Source organism: Manis javanica, chromosome 15 (genome assembly GCF_040802235.1).
Source record: "Manis javanica isolate MJ-LG chromosome 15, MJ_LKY, whole genome shotgun sequence".
Classification (NCBI taxonomy): domain Eukaryota; kingdom Metazoa; phylum Chordata; class Mammalia; order Pholidota; family Manidae; genus Manis; species Manis javanica.
In genome coordinates, this window is record NC_133170.1 from 68,274,592 (window position 1) to 68,291,800 (window position 17,209).

At 39.6% G+C, this 17,209-nt stretch overlaps 2 protein-coding genes across 23 annotated transcripts in view; one reads left to right on the plus strand and one right to left on the minus strand.

Annotated features, from left to right (window-relative positions):
- IFT81 (intraflagellar transport 81) overlaps nt 1-17,209 on the plus strand; it is a 252,692-nt gene that overhangs the window by 20,358 nt on the left and 215,125 nt on the right. The window lies entirely within an intron of this gene.
- The window catches only part of P2RX7 (purinergic receptor P2X 7), a 47,487-nt gene that overhangs the window by 1,757 nt on the left and 28,521 nt on the right, over nt 1-17,209 (minus strand). For 2 of the 4 annotated variants that reach the window (XM_073222947.1, XM_017644098.3), the window contains 5 exons: nt 15,854-15,944; nt 14,536-14,601; nt 14,299-14,448; nt 12,445-12,546; nt 119-10,756 (listed from right to left, as the gene is read on the minus strand). In XM_073222947.1, coding sequence (XP_073079048.1) covers nt 10,259-10,756; nt 12,445-12,546; nt 14,299-14,448; nt 14,536-14,601; nt 15,854-15,944 — 907 coding nt within the window. In that variant the 3' untranslated portion in view covers nt 119-10,258. Of the gene's footprint in view, nt 1-118; nt 10,757-12,444; nt 12,547-14,298; nt 14,449-14,535; nt 14,602-15,853; nt 15,945-17,209 lie in introns of those variants that run through there. The other 2 variants (XM_017644092.3, XM_073222948.1) reach the window with 2 other exon arrangements.

Genomic DNA, 17,209 nt, shown 5'->3' on the forward strand with positions numbered 1-17,209 from the left:
CCCCCCCACTAAATTATGTGTGCTAATCATAATGTCCCATTTTCCCCCTTATCCCTCCCTTCCCACCCATCCTCCCCAGTCCCTTTCCCTTTGGTAACTGTTAGTCCATTATTGGGTTCTGTGAGTCTGCTGCTGTTTTGTTCCTTCAGTTTGTGCTTTGTTCTTATATTCCACAGATGACTGAAATAATTTGATACTTGTCTTTCTCCACCTGGCTTACTTCACTGAGCATAATACCCTCTAGCTCCATCCATGTTGTTGCAAATAGTAGGATTTGTTTTCTTCTTATGACTGAATAATATTACATTGTGTATATGTACCACATCTTCTTTATCCATTCATCTACTGATGGACACTTAGGTTGCTTCCATTTCTTGGCTATTGTAAATAGTGCTGCGATAAACATAGGGGTGCATATGTCTTTTTCAAACGGGGCTGCTGCATTCTTAGGGTAAATTCCTAGAAGTGGAAATCCTGGGTCAAATGGTGTTTCTATTTTGAGTTTTTTGAGGAACCTCCATACTGCTTTCCACAATGGTTGAACTAGTTTACATTCCCACCAGCAGTGTTGGAGGGTTCCCCTTTCTCCACATCCTTGCCAGCATTTGTGGTTGTTTGTCTTTTGGATGTTGGCCATCCTAACAGGTGTGAGGATATCTCATTGTGGTTTTAATTTGCATTTCTCTGACAATTAGCAATGTGGAGCATCTTTTCATGTGCCTGTTGGCCATCTGAATTTCTTCTTTGGAGAAGTGTCTGTTCAGCTCCTCTGCCCATTTTTTAATTGGATTATTTGCTTTTTCTTTGTTGAGGTGTGTGAGCTCTTTTTATAATTTGGATGTCAACCCCTTATCGGATATGTCATTTATGAATATATTTTGCCATACTGTAGGATGTCTTTTTGTTCTACTGATGGTGTCCTTTGCTGCACAGAAGCTTTTTAGTTTGATATAGTCCCACTTCTTCATTTTTGCTTTTGTTTCCCTTGCCCAGGGAGATATGTTCATGAAAAAGTCACTCATGTTTATGTCCAAGAGATTTTTGCCTATATTATTTTCTAAGAGTTTTATGGTTTCATGACTTACATTCAAGTCTTTGATCCATTCTGAATTTACTTTTATGTATGGGGTTAGACAATAATCCACTTTCATTCTCTTACATGTAGCTGTCCAGTTTTGCCAACACCAGCTGTCATTTCCTCATTGTATATCCATGGCTCCTTTATTGTATATTAATTGACCACATGTGCTTGGGTTTATATCTGGGCTCTCTATTGTGTTCCACTGGTCTATGGGTCTGTTTTTGGCCGGTACCAAATTGTCTTGATTACTGTGGCTTTGTAGTAGAGCTTTAAGTCAGGGAGCGTAATTCCTCCTGCTTTATATTTCCTTCTCAGGATTGATTTGGCTATTCGGGGTCTTTTGTCATTCCATATGCATGTTAGAACTATTTTCTCTAGTTCATTGAAGAATGCTGTAGGTATTTTGATAGGGATTGCCTTGAATCTGTATATTGCTTTAGGCAGGATGGCCATTTTGACAATACTAATTCTTCCTAGCCAAGAGCATGAGATGAATTTCCATTTGTTAGTGTCATCTTTAATTTCTCTTAGGAGTGTCTTGTAGTTTTCAGGGTATAGGTCTTTCACCTCCTTGGTTAGGTTAGATATTTTATTCTTTTTGATGCAATTGTGAATGGAATTGTTTTCCTGATTTCTCTTTCTGCTAGTTCATCGTTAGTGTATAGGAATGCAACATATTTCTGTGTATTAATTTTGTAACCTGAAATTTGCTGAATTCAGTTATTAGTTCTAGTAGTTTTGGAGTGGATTCCGTCGGGCTTTTTTAATGTACAATATCATGTCATCTGCAAACAGTGATAGTTTGACTTCTTCCTTGCCAATCTGAATGCCTTTTATTTCTTTGTGTTTTCTGATTTCTGTGGCCAGGACCTCCAGAACTATGTTGAATAAAAGTGGGGAGAGTGGGCATCTTTGTCTTGTTCCCAATCTTAAAGGAAAAGCTCTGAGCTTCTTGGTGTTAAGTATAATGTTGGCTGTGGGTTTGTCATATATGGCCTTATTATGTTGAGGTACTTGCCCTCTATACCCATTTTATTGAGAGTTTTTATCATGAATGGATGTTGAATTTTATGTAATGCTTCTTCAGCATCTGTGGAGATGATCATATGGTTTTCATCCTTTTTGTTGATGTAGTGGATGCTGTTGATGGATTTTCAAATGTTGTACCATCCTTGCATCCCTGGGATGAATCCCACTTGATCATGATGGATGATCTTTTCGATGTATTATTGAATTTGGTTTGCTAATATTTTGTTGAGTATTTTTGCATCTATGTTCATGAGGGATATTGGTCTGTAATTTTCTTTTTTTGTGGTGTCTTTGCCTGGTTTTGGTATTAGAGTGATGTTGGCCTCGTAGAATGAGTTTGGGAATATTCACTCCTCTTCTACTTTTTGGAAAACTTTAAGGAGGATTGGTATTAGGACTTCACTAAATGTTTGATAAAATTCAGCAGTGAAACCATCTCATCCAGAAGTTTTGTTCTTAGGTATTTTTTTATTACTAATTCAATTTCTTTGCTGGTAATTGGTCTATTCAGATTTTCTGTTTCTTCCTGGGTCAGCCTTGGAAGGTTGTATTTTTCTAGAAAGTTGTCCATTTCTTCTAGGTCATCCAGTTTGTTTGCATAGAAGTTTTCATAGTATTCTCTCATACTTCTTTGTATTTCTGTGGTGTCATGTAGTGATTTTTCATTTCTCATTTCTGATTCTGTTTATGTGTGTAGACTCTCTTTTTTTCTTGGTAAGTCTGGCTAGGGGTTTATCTATGTTGTTAATTTTTTCAAAGAACCAGCTCTTGCTTTCATTGATTCTTTCTAGTTTTATTCTTCTCAATTTTATTTATTTCTGTTTTAATCTTTACTATTTCCCTCCTTATACTGACTTTGGGCCTCATTTGTTCTTCCTCTTTTTGTTTCATTAATTTTGAGTTTAGACTGTTCATTTGAGATTGTTCTTCTTTCCTGAGGTAGGCCTGTATTGCAATATATTTCCTCTTAGCACGGCCTTCACTGTGTCCCACAGATTTTGTGTTGTTGAAATATTGTTGTCATTTGTTTCCATATATTGCTTGATCTCTGTTTTTATTTGGTCATTGATCCATTGATTATTTAGGAGCATGTTATTAAGCCTCTGTGTGTTTGTGGGCTTTTTCACTTTCTTTGTGTAGTTTATTCCTACTTTCATACCTTTGTGATGTGAGAAGCTTGTTGGTATAATTTCAGTCTTTTTGAATTTACTGAGGCTCTTTATGTGGCCTAGTATATGATCTATTCTTGAAAATGTTCCATGTGCACTTAAGAAGAATGTGTATCCTGTTGCTTTTGGATGGAGTGTTCTGTAGGTGTCCTTTAGGTCCATCTGTTCTAATATGTTGTGCAGTGCCTCTGTCTCTTTACTTATTTTCTGTCTGGTTGATCTGCCCTTTGGAATGAGTGGTGTGTTGAAGTCTCCTAAGATGAATGCATTGCATTCTATTTCCCCCTTTAATTCTGTTAGTATTTGTTTCACATATGTAGGTGATCCTGTGTTGGGTGCACAGATATTTATAATAGTTATATCCTCTTGTTGGACTGACCCTTTTATCATTATGTAATGTCCTTTTTTGTCTCTTGTTACTTTTTTTGTTTTGAAGTCTATTTTGTCTGATACAACTACTGCAACTCCTGTTTTTTTCTCACCATTAGTTGCATGAAATATCTTTTTCCATCTCTTTACTTTCAGTCTGTATATGTCCTTGGGTTTGAAGTGAGTCTCTTATAGGCAGCATATAGATGGGTCTTGTATTTTTATCTATTTAGTAACTCTATGTCTTTTGATTGGTGCACTCAGACAACTTACTGTTAGGGTGATTATGGATAGGTATGTACTTATTGTCATTGCAGGCTTTAGATTTGTGGTTACCAAAGGTTCAAGGGTTATTCCCTTACTATCTAACAGTCTAATTTAACTCAGTTAATATGCTATTATAAGCACAACGTAAAGTTTCTTTTTTTTTCCTTTTTCTTCCTCCTCTATTCTTTGTATGTTATGAATTATATTCTGTACTCTTTGTCTATCCCTTGGGTGACATCTACTTAGCCTTAGGAATACTTCCATCTATAGGAGTCCCTCCAAAATGCACTGTAGAGGTGGTTTGTGGGAGGTAAATTCTCTCTGCTTTTGTTTATCTGAAAATTGTTTAATCCCTCCTTCAAATTTAAATGATAACCTTGCCAGGTAGAGTATTCTTGGTTCAAGGCCCTTCTGCTTCATTGCATTAAATATATCATGCCACTCCCTTCTGGCCTGTAAGGTTTCTGTTGAGATGTCTGATAGCCTGATGGGTTTTCCTTTGTATGTGATCTTTTTTCTCTATATATATGCTTTTAAAAGTCTGTCTTTATCCTTGATCTTTGCCATTTTAATTATTATATGTCTTGATGCTGTCTTCCTTGGGTCCCTTGTGTTGGGAGATCTGTGCATCTCCATGGCCTAAGAGATTATCTCCTTCCCCAGATTGGGAAAGTTTTCAGCAGTTACCTCCTCAATGACACTTTCTATCCCTTTTTCTCTCTCTTCTTCTGGTACCCCTATAATGCGAATATTGTTCCATTTGGATTGGTCACACAGTTCTGTCAATATTCTTTCATTCTTAAAGATTCTTTTTTCTCTCTGCCTAAGCTTCTTTGTATTCCTCTTCTCTAATTTCTATTCCATTTACCGTCTCTTCTGCTACATCTAATCTGCTTTTAAATCCCTCCATTGTATGTTTCATTTCAGAGATGGAATTTCTTAATGATTGAATCTCCGACTTAAATTCATTCCTGAATTCTTGAATAAATTTTCTGTACCTCCATAAGCGTGTTTTTAATTTTTATTTTAAACTCTCTTTCAGGAAGATTGGTGAGTTCAGTTTCATTTGGCCCTTTTTCTGGGGTTTGTGAGATTTTGGTCTGAACCGTGTTCTTTTGGCGTTTCATATTTCTGTGTGGTGCCCACTAGTGCCCAGAAGCTCCAGTCTCTGGAGCTGCTCAGCCCCTACAGTGAGGTTGGAGGTCATAGGGGAGTGGAGCTGGTGCCTGGGGGGGGAGGAAAGATCTGTTTCCTGATTTCCATCTGCGTTGCCAGTCTCCAGTCAGAGCCAGTGGGCCGAGCACACAGGTATAAGCCTCTGTGCTTGGTGTCTTTAGCTGTTGTAGGCGGGGCCTCCCTCTGGCTGACCTGACACCAGTGCAGTGACTGCCTGTTTGCAGACCGGTGCTGTCAGGCCAGGAGGAAGGCGCAGCAGGGCGTGTCACAGTGGGGGGCCTTGGAGCTGAGTAGGCAGCCAGGGGGATGGAGCGCCTGAAGCTCCTCAAAGTTCCCAACCAGCTGGGCAGAGCGCACCCAGACAACCTTGTCCAGCTCTCCACTCCCACGCACAGCAAGCTCCGTGAAAACCCCACCACTTCAGCAGCCCTGTTGCTGCTAGGAAGCCTCTCAGACCACCTGCCTTTCCTCTGACACAGCGTGGCCGGGTGCGGATCCCCTCCTCCACAAACAGCTAGAATCTCAGTCTCTCAGGCACTCTGCCTCTCCCAGCTCCCTGACGTCCAGAGCACCACACAGTGTAGGTTTCTGCTCCCAAAGCAGACCTCCAGGGCTGGGTGTTCAGTAGCTCTAGGCTTCCACCCCCTCCCCACTGTTTCCCTCCCTCCTGCCAGTGAGCTCAGGTGGGGGAAGGGCTTGGGTCCTGCTGGATTAAGGCTTTTTTTTTTTTTTTTAATAAGTTCTTACATGGTGAACAGTGCAAGGGGAGTCATATCACAGAAACTTTTGGTTTTGATCACGCATCATGAACTATAAACAATCAGGTCAAATATTATTCATTTGATTTTTATACTTGATTTATATGTGAATCCCACATTTCTCCCTTATTATTATTATTATTTTTTTAAATAAAATGCTGAAGTGGTAGGTAGATGCAAGATAAAGGTAGAAAACATAGTTCAGTGCTGTAAGAGGGCAAATGTAGATGACCAGGTGTGTGCCTATAGACTAAGTAGTAATCCGAGCTAGACAAGGGCAACAAAACATACACGGATGCAGAAGATTACTCCCAAAACAGGGGGTGTGAGGTTCTGAGCCTCACCTCTGTTGATCCCCAATTTCTCACCTGATGGCCCCCCTGCGACTGTGCCTGTCTTAGGTTGTTCCTCTCTTGAGGAATCTTAGCTGTCTCTGGCTAACCAGTCATCTTCCAGGGCCATACAGGGAAATGTAAAGTTGGTAAGTGAGAGAGAAGCCATATTGTTTGAAAAGGTTAGCTTTTTACTTCTTTGCAGATTTATGCCCTGTGGCTTCTATGCCCAGCACTTGTCTCGAGGTATCTTTACCACCTGGAGGAATTATGATACTCGGTAAATTCGATATGAGGCACGAATTCTACTTAAGGGTTGTAATTAGGAAGGAAGAAGAAAAGCTATAGAAGTAGCAGACGGAAGAAAACATGGGAAGATTGATTATTTCTTTGACATATCTTCTTGTAGAATAACATAAGCATGTATAGGTTTTAAACTACTGATTAAATTGCATGCACACATTAACATAATAGGAATACAGCTACATAACCAAAGCAGACCTACAATTACCAGCCATATCCAGTGAAACCCAAGAAAACCAGTTAGGCACCCTAGGCATTTGTGAAAACTCATCAATGATATGATGGATATTGTCTAACTGAATTTGAATATTTTGAGAAAAATCAGACAAATTAAAACAACACATTCCTGGGAACTGTTCACATCCCTTATGTTCTTTTAACAGTAGATAGTCTATAGTCGCAAGATTTTGGAGCGCTGCAACTTGCACTTCTCCTAATTCTTGGTTGAGTTCCAACAGTATAGATCCAGTCAAATTTGTTGTTTTACTGTATGCACAGACCAGCTTAGATATCTCCTTCTTCATTCCAATGGCAAGTCCAGGAACCAGTGGGATGAATGCAGCTACAACTGCAACAGCACCAGGATCTTTGTTGAAGTTTTTGATGATCATCTTCTGGAATGACTCTTCCAGAGAATGTTGATATTGGAAGTTCTTCTTCATATCGTATCTTAGTTCATTTTCTGGGTAGCCAAATTAGGCTTTAATCCTCTGTATAAACACAAACAAACCCTTTGCCCACACTTTGATATGCCCTTTATACCATTGTGAAGAACTTATTGGAGATCACCACACAGGAACTGCTTTTCTTTTTTTAAGAGAAAGGAATATTAGAAAAATGTACTTCCATAGCTGATCATCTGACACCCTTTAAATGATCAGGGATTAAGGCTTTTATATGTTACCCTGTTTCATGAGGTCTGCTCTATTCATGATGTCTGTATGGAGTCTGATTCAGCCTTATTGTTGCTGTTTTAGGGTTAGTTGTATTAATTAAGTATATTTTGTACTATTTGTGGTTTTGGGAGGAGTTCTCCATCTCACCTCTCATGCCACCATCTTGAATCTGTTTATCCAGAATGATTTTTTAAAAATCAAATATAATCTTACCAGCCTCCTACTTAAAACCCTTCAAGGCTCTCTACTGGTCTTTCTTAGACAGAGACAAAACTCCTTGCCATGGCCTGCAAGACTCTGTGCAGTCCAGCCCCTGCTTGCCTGCTCAGTCTTGTCTCATTCCCTACTTCCCCTTCCTACTTATGCAACAGGCATACAGGTCTCCATTAAGTTCTATAAACTGGCTTTGCTTTTTCTGCCTCAAGGCCTTTGCACATGCTAGCATCACTGCCTAGAATGCTCTTTCCTACCCTATTCACCTAGTTATCTACTACATATCCTTTGGATTTCAGCTAAAAGGCTCCTTTCTCAGGAAAGATTTCTCTGATCTCCCCAAAGAGGTCAAATTCCCTTATAACGATCTCAGAGCATCACTTATCTTCATCATGATACTTGCCACAAGATGCAAGTTTACATTTGTTTGATTTGATTAATGTCTATCTCTTCATATCTCCATGACAGCAGCAGCCTTTTCTACCATTGGTCTCTACTGAATGCCTAACAGAAAACCTGTTTTGCTACTCATAACACTTCAGACACCAAATGTGTGTGGGTTTTTCCCCATACTGACCAATTCAAAAATGAAGTAATGAATACTGTGCAGTTACCATAACAGATGAATGCATTTAAGTACAAGAAAACAGATCCTACAAAATGTGATTCTCCTTGGGATGTCTTTGGTGATGACATTATTTTATGCAGTAGACTAAAAATAAGAATACAAACATGATGTACGTTATTATAGGAAGTGTCAGACATTTTACTCACAGCTGACATAAGACATCACCCTCTCACCTAAAGCATCTGTGGGGAAGGTGAGGGAAAACAGGAGCTGGATCCAGTGATTATTTGCCATTCTAAATTTTGACCCCATCTGGGACCTCCATGAGGTAATTAAAACATGCTAGGAGTAAGGTACCAAAAAATAAAGGTATAGGACTCAGGTCATTAGGATGGAACTCTGTAGCTGTGATGTAGAATTCTCAGAGTAAAACTTGAAATTCTGAAGAAATCATACATAATCCACCTTTCAAAAATAATCTCTGAAAGGTAGTAAAAATGAAAGATCAGTCTCTCCTACTTAATTCCTGATTTTAAGAGTCCAGATAAAATCCTGGGTCCAAAAAAGAAGCATTTTGTTCATATTTACATTAATGCAATAGAAAGCTGCTGGTTTTAAAAAAGTATCAAAATGGTAGATCTAAGGTATGTATAAAAAAACTCATAGATCCTTCATCAGTCACAGTATTGAATGGTGGTCTCTATGTAGTCTTTACACAGTTGTTTAGAAATAGTCAGTTCCAGTACCAAAACCATGAAAAGGAAATCCTGCAGGAGGATCCTGAAACATGTGACTATCCATTTTCATATTCTTAGCAGTTGATGTATAAAAATTGTAAAGGTTTGGGTGTGGGTTGCTTTTTAAGTAGCATCCAGACTGCATCCATTCCAACTGGCTGCGAAGTACAGGATGTTAAAGGTATAAAGGCAGCCATTTCCAGTTTTTAATAGTACTAGTTACTTTGACTCATAGAAATATGCTAAGGATTGGAATGTATTGGGTAGCTGGGCAGTTAGATTTGATGAACTCCAGGGCTGGTCTGGTGGGCTACCTGATTTGGTCTGTAGCCCTCCTAGAACTGCCAAATAGAAACCTAAGCCCCGAGGGGCTCCAAGGGTGGTCCAGGCTCCCTAAAAACCTTGGAACCAAGGGATGGATGGGCGGCATCTATGTTCCCATGAGTCAGGCTTGTTCTCTGTCCCAGTATCAGTTGCTGTGTAACAACCCAAAATTTAGTGGTTCAAAACAACCACTTTGTTCACTGGCAGCTCTCACTTGAGGTCCCTGATGCAGTGGTAGTCATATGTTAGCAGGGTCTGCAATCATCTGAAGGCTTCTTCTCTTCCAGGTCAAGACTGGGCTTGGATGTCCTGAAAGCTGAGAGCTGGTTGGGTATCCCTCTAGGAGGCTGCTTGGGCTTCCTCACAGAAGGATGGTCTCAGGATAATCAGGCTTTTACTTGGGGACTGGCTTGTCAAAGAACAGGAAGTGGAAACTGCCAGCTTCTTGAGACCAAGACCCTGAGGCTGACACGGTGTCACTTCCACTATTGAATAAAGCAATCAGAATTATCCAAAGGCAAGGGTAGGAAACATAATTCTCAGGTTCTGGAGGAGAAGTGCCAAAGGATATTTGGCCACTTTTAATGCTCTACATTCTTTAACCAGGACCAAGCTGTTTGTTCATATTTGGACACTATTCCAGTCTGGCCTCATAATGAGCTGTTTACATTCATGTAGCTCTTTATGCATTAACAAGGAAGCTCATGTATGCTGTCTCAATTTGTCCTCCCACCATCTCTGTGAAATAGTAGGTTGGGTAATAATAAGGTAGCTGAGGTACAGAGGTTAAAAGCCTAGGATCTTGTACACAGCTTCTCAGGGACAGAACTGATATATACATCCAAATATTGTGACTCTCAGTCCATGCTGAGGCATTCCAGTTTGTTTGTGCACTTTGCTCCCAGACACATACAGAAGTCTAGGAGAGGAAAACACATTTCTGTTTAGTTGGAAATTTGACTACAGATCTTTGCAGGTGAAGTTCAACCTTGATCAAGCAAAGGTAATGTTAATATGACTGTTCACCCTCATGCCATCAGTAAGGATGCTTGAAGCCACTGTACTGGCCTTCACTTTTGGGAAACTCTCTCCGGATCCTCCAACGGCAGCAGCTAGGCAGGATAGCAAAGTCAGCCAGGTCCTGTTTGCTGAAGCGCCAGGTGTTGTAGCACCTGTAGGCACAATGCCGCAGCTGGCTGTTGGTGGAATCTGCATCCAGTACCAGCAAGGGCTCCTGGTAGAGCAGGAGGAACTTTAGAACCTGTCTAGACAGGACAAGCTTTTTGAATGGCTCCGAGGTGGTGATGCAGGCACCTGCCTTTTTCCGACAGCACAGCTCCTCCAGGCACCTGTGGCTCTCGGGAAGTTGAGACGGAAGGCAATTTCCACACTGGCACCAGTCTGGCACGTTGCCTGATCTAGGAGTCCCCTGTTCATTCAATAGCTGTATGTCCTCTTGTTGTCCAGGAATAGGAGGTAGGTTGTGGAGAGATAGGGGCAGCCTGGACAACTCTGTGAAGTCCATCAAGGGTCTCTGAAAAAGTTGTTTCCAAACCCATTAGCAATAACAACCCCTAAGGTTCTGAGTGCTTTAATTTTGTTATTAACTTTTATTTATAAGTTTAATATTAGCAAATTTAATCTAGCAATAAATACAAAGAATACTCATCACAGTCAAACTGATTTTCTTACAAGAATGCAAGGTTGCCTTAATATTTGAAAATCAATCAATGTAGTTCACCACATAACAAAATGAAGAGAAAATTCATCGATCATTTCAGAAGCAGAAAAAAATCCATTTTTTAAAAATTAAATATCCATTCATGATAAAAAATTCTTAGCAAACTAGGAACAGAGGGGAATTTTCTTAATCTGACAGAACATTCTCTTTTATTAAAGTATCATTGATATACAATTTTATGATGTTTCATATAATCAAGACAGTGGTTTCAACATTCACCCATATTGTCAAGTCCTCACCCCTTCTGTTGTGGTCCCTGACAGAGCATCTTTAAAAACCTGTAGTAAATACTGTAGTGAAATATAAAAAGCTTCCTTCCTGAGAAGGGAATGAGATGAAGATGCTTGCTATTACCACTTGTATTCATTGTTGCACTGGAGGTCCTGGCAGGTGCAAAAAACACCGGGAGCTGGAAGAGGCAAGGAAGGATCCTTCCCTACAGCCTTCAGAGGGAGCACAGCCCTGCTGACACTTTGGCTCCCAGAGTTGTCAGAGAATAAGTTTCTGTTGTTAAGCTACTTAAGCTTGTGGTAACTTATAATGGCAGCCATAGAAAACTAACACAGATAGCGAAGATGTCTAGCAACCAGAACAGCTGGCAAGAGTGCAAATTAGAACCTCCCTGTAACACAGATAGTGAAGATGTCCAGCAACCAAAACAGCTGGCAAGAGTGCAAATTAGAACCCCCACTTCAGGGAGCTGTTTGGTTGTACTACTAAAGCTGAACATATGTCTGCCTTGTGACTCAGCAGTTCACTTTTAGGTGCCATATGTTTACCATAGCAGCATCACTGGCATGAGCCCCAAACTGGAAGCCACCCAAATGTCCAACAACAGAAGGGATGAATAAATTGGATGTTTATAATTATAATTATACAACAATGAAAATGAACTATTGCTGTATGCAATGTCATAGATGACTCTCACAAAAATAGTGTAGAGTGAAAGAAACCAGACACTCAACAGAGTATATATTGAATATATATTTGGATTCAAATTTTAAAAAATTCTAGAAGACATAAAACTAACCTTTGAATATAGGATAATGATGACTTTTAAGGGATGGTAGTGATCAGGTGGAGGCATGAAAGGGACTTCTGCTAATAATACTGGCTTTTTAAATCTGGATGCTGGGTGCATGTGTTTACTTTATTAGAATTCATCCATTGTGATTTATACAAATTCCAGACATAATTACATTTAACTATAAGTTCTCTTAAACTAAGTCATGGGAACGAAAAGTACAGCATAGGAAATATAGTCAACAATATTGTAATAACTTTGTGTGCTGACAGATGGTGTCACATTTACTATGGTGAGCATTTAATAATGTATAAAATTGTGGAATCACTATGTTGTATGCTTGAAACCAATATAATATTGCATATCAGCTATATATTTTTAAAAAGTTAAAGAGTTACCACATTAAAAAAATTAGTAAGTTTTCTTAAAAAGCAAAAGGCTAAATGTTTTTACTTACTGGGACCTCTTCGCCTATAATATATTGCAAACTTCTCCCAAGTAGCTGCTCATCCACCATCCTAATGTAGGATTCATCCACAAAGGACACATATTTTAATACCTAGGTAAAGAAGGTTAAAAATTTTACCTATTTTTGTATGAAACTATCAAGAATTGAATACATGGATATATCTAAAGCAAGTGTTTCCCACTTACCAAGTTAAAAACTGTTAAAAAAGCTAACCCAAACTGCCCTTGGCCAAGAGTGAATGATTTCCAATTTAAAGGGAAATCACAACTGGAAGCCCAAGCACCTGAATTTGTAGCCTCTGAGTATCTACAACTTAACTGCCTAATGTTTTTCAGTCTTCCAAGTGCTATGTAAAATTCCTTTATTGCGTTCTCTCAATTTCAGTTACTCTCGATTAAGTATCTTCAGTAAGTTATACTATTGCAACGTAAATTACTTATATTTTCTTAAATTTTATCCCCTCTTAGGCCATGAAATGGTAATTATTTTTTAGTTGCAAACATGAACATTTACTTCAGATTGTTTATACATGTACAATGGACAATGAATTGTGCATACAGCTGCTGGAAAAGGGCAGTGATGTTCTCAGACGAGGGAAAGACAAAGAAACCCTCTTTGTTGTTTTTAAGTACCAGAGATTTCTCTTTCATTGGGGGAAATCATGGAGTCAAGTGTAGAGGACCTGCTTAGTAAAGTCTAAATTAAACAGATGAGCTCTAATTTCCTTTGACTAGTCCCCCCATTCCAGGCTCTTTTTTCTCCAGAAGGAATCATTGCCACCACTTTCGTGTGTTTCCAATACCCTCTTCTATACATATATTACCCCCAACACACATATGTGTATGTATAATTCATGTAGAAAACATACAAAACAAAAACACACGAAGTATGTGTGTTTGTATTTATATGTACATATATAATATACATGTAGAAATACATAGAATTAATTTACATGTGAAGTTGTTCTTTAACCTATATATCATACCATGTATAACAATTGTTCTGTACTTTTCCTTTTTCCTCTCAAGAAAATGTCTTGGATATTATTTGCTCATGCCAGTACCTGTAACATAATGGTTGTGGATTCTGACTAAGTTGAAGTTTCAGCTCTGCCACTTACTAGCTGTATGGCTTTGGGCAAAGTATTTTACCCTCCTGTGTGTCAATCTCCTCATCTAAAGAAAGAGAACAGTAGTATCTATCTCTAGGGTTGTTGTCAAAAGTTAATGAGTTAATATATGTAAAGCACTTCAAAGTGCGATATAAAGTGTTTGCTATGTAAGCCTTATTATCTAGCTCATTCTTTTAAACTGATGCCTGACATTCCTTGCTATGAATTGATCATCTTTTATTTCACCATTTACCTGTTGGGCTGTTGGGCAGATGCTCTTTCCTCACTGTTGCAAAAGTGCTGTGATGGGCATCTTGTACACCTGTACTACTTGGGTACTCATGTGTTTCTCTAGGGCAGGTATGGAGAAGTGGAAAATGCCAGGCTGTTAAGTATGGCCTGTTTAAATGTGAGTAGATACTGTCAGATTGTTCTCCAAGGTCATTATACTGTTTTGTTTTGGCTTTCTTGTGGTTGTACCGATTTAATAAATCTGACAAAACTGACATGTTCTGGAATATCAAAATTTGTTCTCCCTATAATTTGCCTCTCCATTTTTGTTTCTATTCTTCCCTAAGACCATAGGGTCCATCTGGGAGATGGTGGATTGGGGGAGAACCCAGAGATTTGTCCACCTGGACAAAACCTGTGATTTGGGCTGTATTTTTGTATATTTCTCAGTGAGCTAACCGACTCTTGGGTGTTTTGGCATCCTGTAGACACAACCTTACCGGCTTTGGCTCCACAATGGACTCACACTTCTTCTCATAGTAGTATTCATTGACTGCACAGCATTCGCAGCACTTGCAACAGGGATATATCTGGGATCGGCAGCATTTACTAGAGTAAGTGTCGATGAGAAAGTCAATGAACAGACTGGCCTGGGAAAAACCCAGACAAGTGCCATGTTAGTGAAATTTCTTTTTGACAAATCATTTTCATCAAGCATGAGAAAGAGAATCTCTTACCAAACCAAAGTAGGAAAGGGTTGAGCCGATGTACACGACCAGCTGGATAATGTCAAATTTTCCTCCCTGGAAACAGTGGGAAAGGTTACTCAGTTTAAATTCAGAGCAGTGCTTTTTTGCTTTAACATGTAATTGTCAGTTCTCGCAGAGAAGGGAGTCTAATGCTGTGACTTTGATAGATGCATCTAAGGTGTTCACAGCAACAGAGACTGTGGAGGCTAAAAATATGACTCTCATTTGTCCATGCCTTCCAGGATGTGCTGGAAAACATGAATGTTTTAAACAAGATACATTGGATCCCACACATTGAGAGAAACCATTTTAAGTTTGTTGTTTTTCCATACAAGGTGAGGGTTTCAGACAAACTTTCCCTAAAAGTGGCTTGCGATTACTTTGGAAGCAGAGGGAAGGAATGTCTGCACAAACTCTCCCCTTAGATGTCCCTGTGGTTTTTTTCTATCTATCCTCTCAACTTATATCTCATTGACTCTTGTGCAGCTTATCACGATGTTACATAAATAGTATGCTGTCGGACAAGGTGTTGTGGGCATCTGTTGATTTTTGCATGCCCAGTATCCTCTTCTTCCTTTTTCTGTAACAAAATAGCACCCCAGTTTTCCTCTGGAAGAACCATCTCTGTCCTTGTAGTTTGGGGGAAAGAGGCTGGTCTCAGGGCTGGTCCAAGACCAGCCATTGAAAGTATGGCATGACCTTGGTGACAGTGATTAGTTCAGCGGTAGGCATGTGGCCTATATAGGACCAAACAGGGCCAATGGCATCTGCCTGAGGCCCTTGCTGAAACTTCTGGTAGAAAGATGTTCTCTTTTCGTGAAGGTTGCTAAACTGGTAAGATGTAAGGAACTACCTGAAATCTTCAGCTGAGGACAGTGCCAAAACAGAGAACAGATGTAAAGAGATGGAGGGAGGCAGATTACTGATGTTGTTTGAACATCTGGATCCAGCCATGCCCATGCTGAAGCCTGAAATTGCCCCTGAATTTTTCAGTTATGTAAGCTAAAAAAAAAAAAAAAAGACTTTCCCCCCAAGTCAATTTGAGTTGGATTCTATTACTTATAGCTACTTTACAGAGGCATTTCTTTCTCCTTTTTCTTAAGCATCAGAGTATTATAAAAGTCAAATATTAAATTTTCCTCCCCAGTCCTACTCTTGTACTCATCAAATGACTTGTTCATGGACAGGACATTTCTTTTCCCTCTCTTATCCCACATGTGAGGTATAAAGTGCCGGCTAGTGACTATGACCAAAACAAAACAGCAAAATGGAATGGAGGTGCTGGCGGCTGGGAGCAGAGACTTACGGTGCCGAAAACCAGGATGTCAAAACGGATCCCGAAGACTTTTATCAGAGTCCGTTTTTCAACACTATTCTCCTTATAGTACTTGGCGTATCTGTAGGAGGAAAAGGACCCATATTTATAAAGATCTACCTTAAAATGTTAGTATTACATGAAAAGAGAAACCAGAACAACAGCCCGTCTAGTCTTCCCTGTCCATCTTCTAGCCCTGCCGCGGCTGGCAAGGGGAGAACACAATCCAAACCCACCAATGACTTTCTGACCACCTGGAACCCAAGTACCACTTCCCACATCACCAACTCTACTTTTCCATCACAAGGTGATGGAAAAATCTGCTTTTCATTTAAGATTAAAATGAACAACTTTTAACCAATACAGGATTAACAATAAGCAGAGAAATTTTAAAAAACAGCTGCAAGCAATGGGATTATTCCCTAAAAGGGAAAAAGTAGGTTGGCTTCTAGAACATGGCGGGTGGTGAATCTTAGATACTAATCACTGGATTGGGGACAGTTGCACTGCAGCAGTCCATTGTAACTGTATTTTCTCAGATTCTGTGTTTGTCTATTTGGCATCCATGATCACAGGGCCAAACTAACAGCCAAAGTTACTTACATCTCCCCTATTATCCAGCTTTTGCAAGTATGTGAAAATCATTTTACAAACCCTCTGACCAATCCTGGGATCATATCCCCAACCGCCCCGTTTATCTAACTCTCACACATCCAGCCAATATTTCCCTTGTGCTAAATCACCCAGGGCCAGGTACCAGACAACTAGGAACTACCCTGTATCCCAAAACCCACTGGTATCATTCAAACTAGCCAATCCTAAGCTGTTCCCCCTGCCCTGCCTTGTCTTTCCCATGGAAAACACAATAAAGTCTCGGCCATGCTCTCCCCTGATCCTTCTACCTCCTGACCAAATCTGGTGCTTCCCTCTGTTGCCCTGTGTGACATTGTGTGCCCCCTCCTTTTGGGAAATGTAGGAAAATTTTTTCAATAGCATCGATCTCTCTGTGTGCTCCGTCAGCCACCTTTAAAAACTAAGACTTGGGCACAAATCACAGTCACCCCAAATATGCCACTCTCACCAGTGCTATAGTTAGGGAAAGGGGAATGTTTTCTTTTTTATGAATAGTTAGGAAGGCTTAAACCACATGCCTCACAAAACTTTTAAATCTGTTCTTCCTTCTTACTACCTTTTGATGGTTGTTTTTATGTGAAGGTATATATTTTTTCTCTGAGTTATTAATTCACAATCTATTTACAGGTGTGGGAGAGAAAAAAACACAGAAGACAGATGCTCTGCCAGAATATAGTAGGAAACATCTGAAACTCTTCATTTTTTTAGACTCAA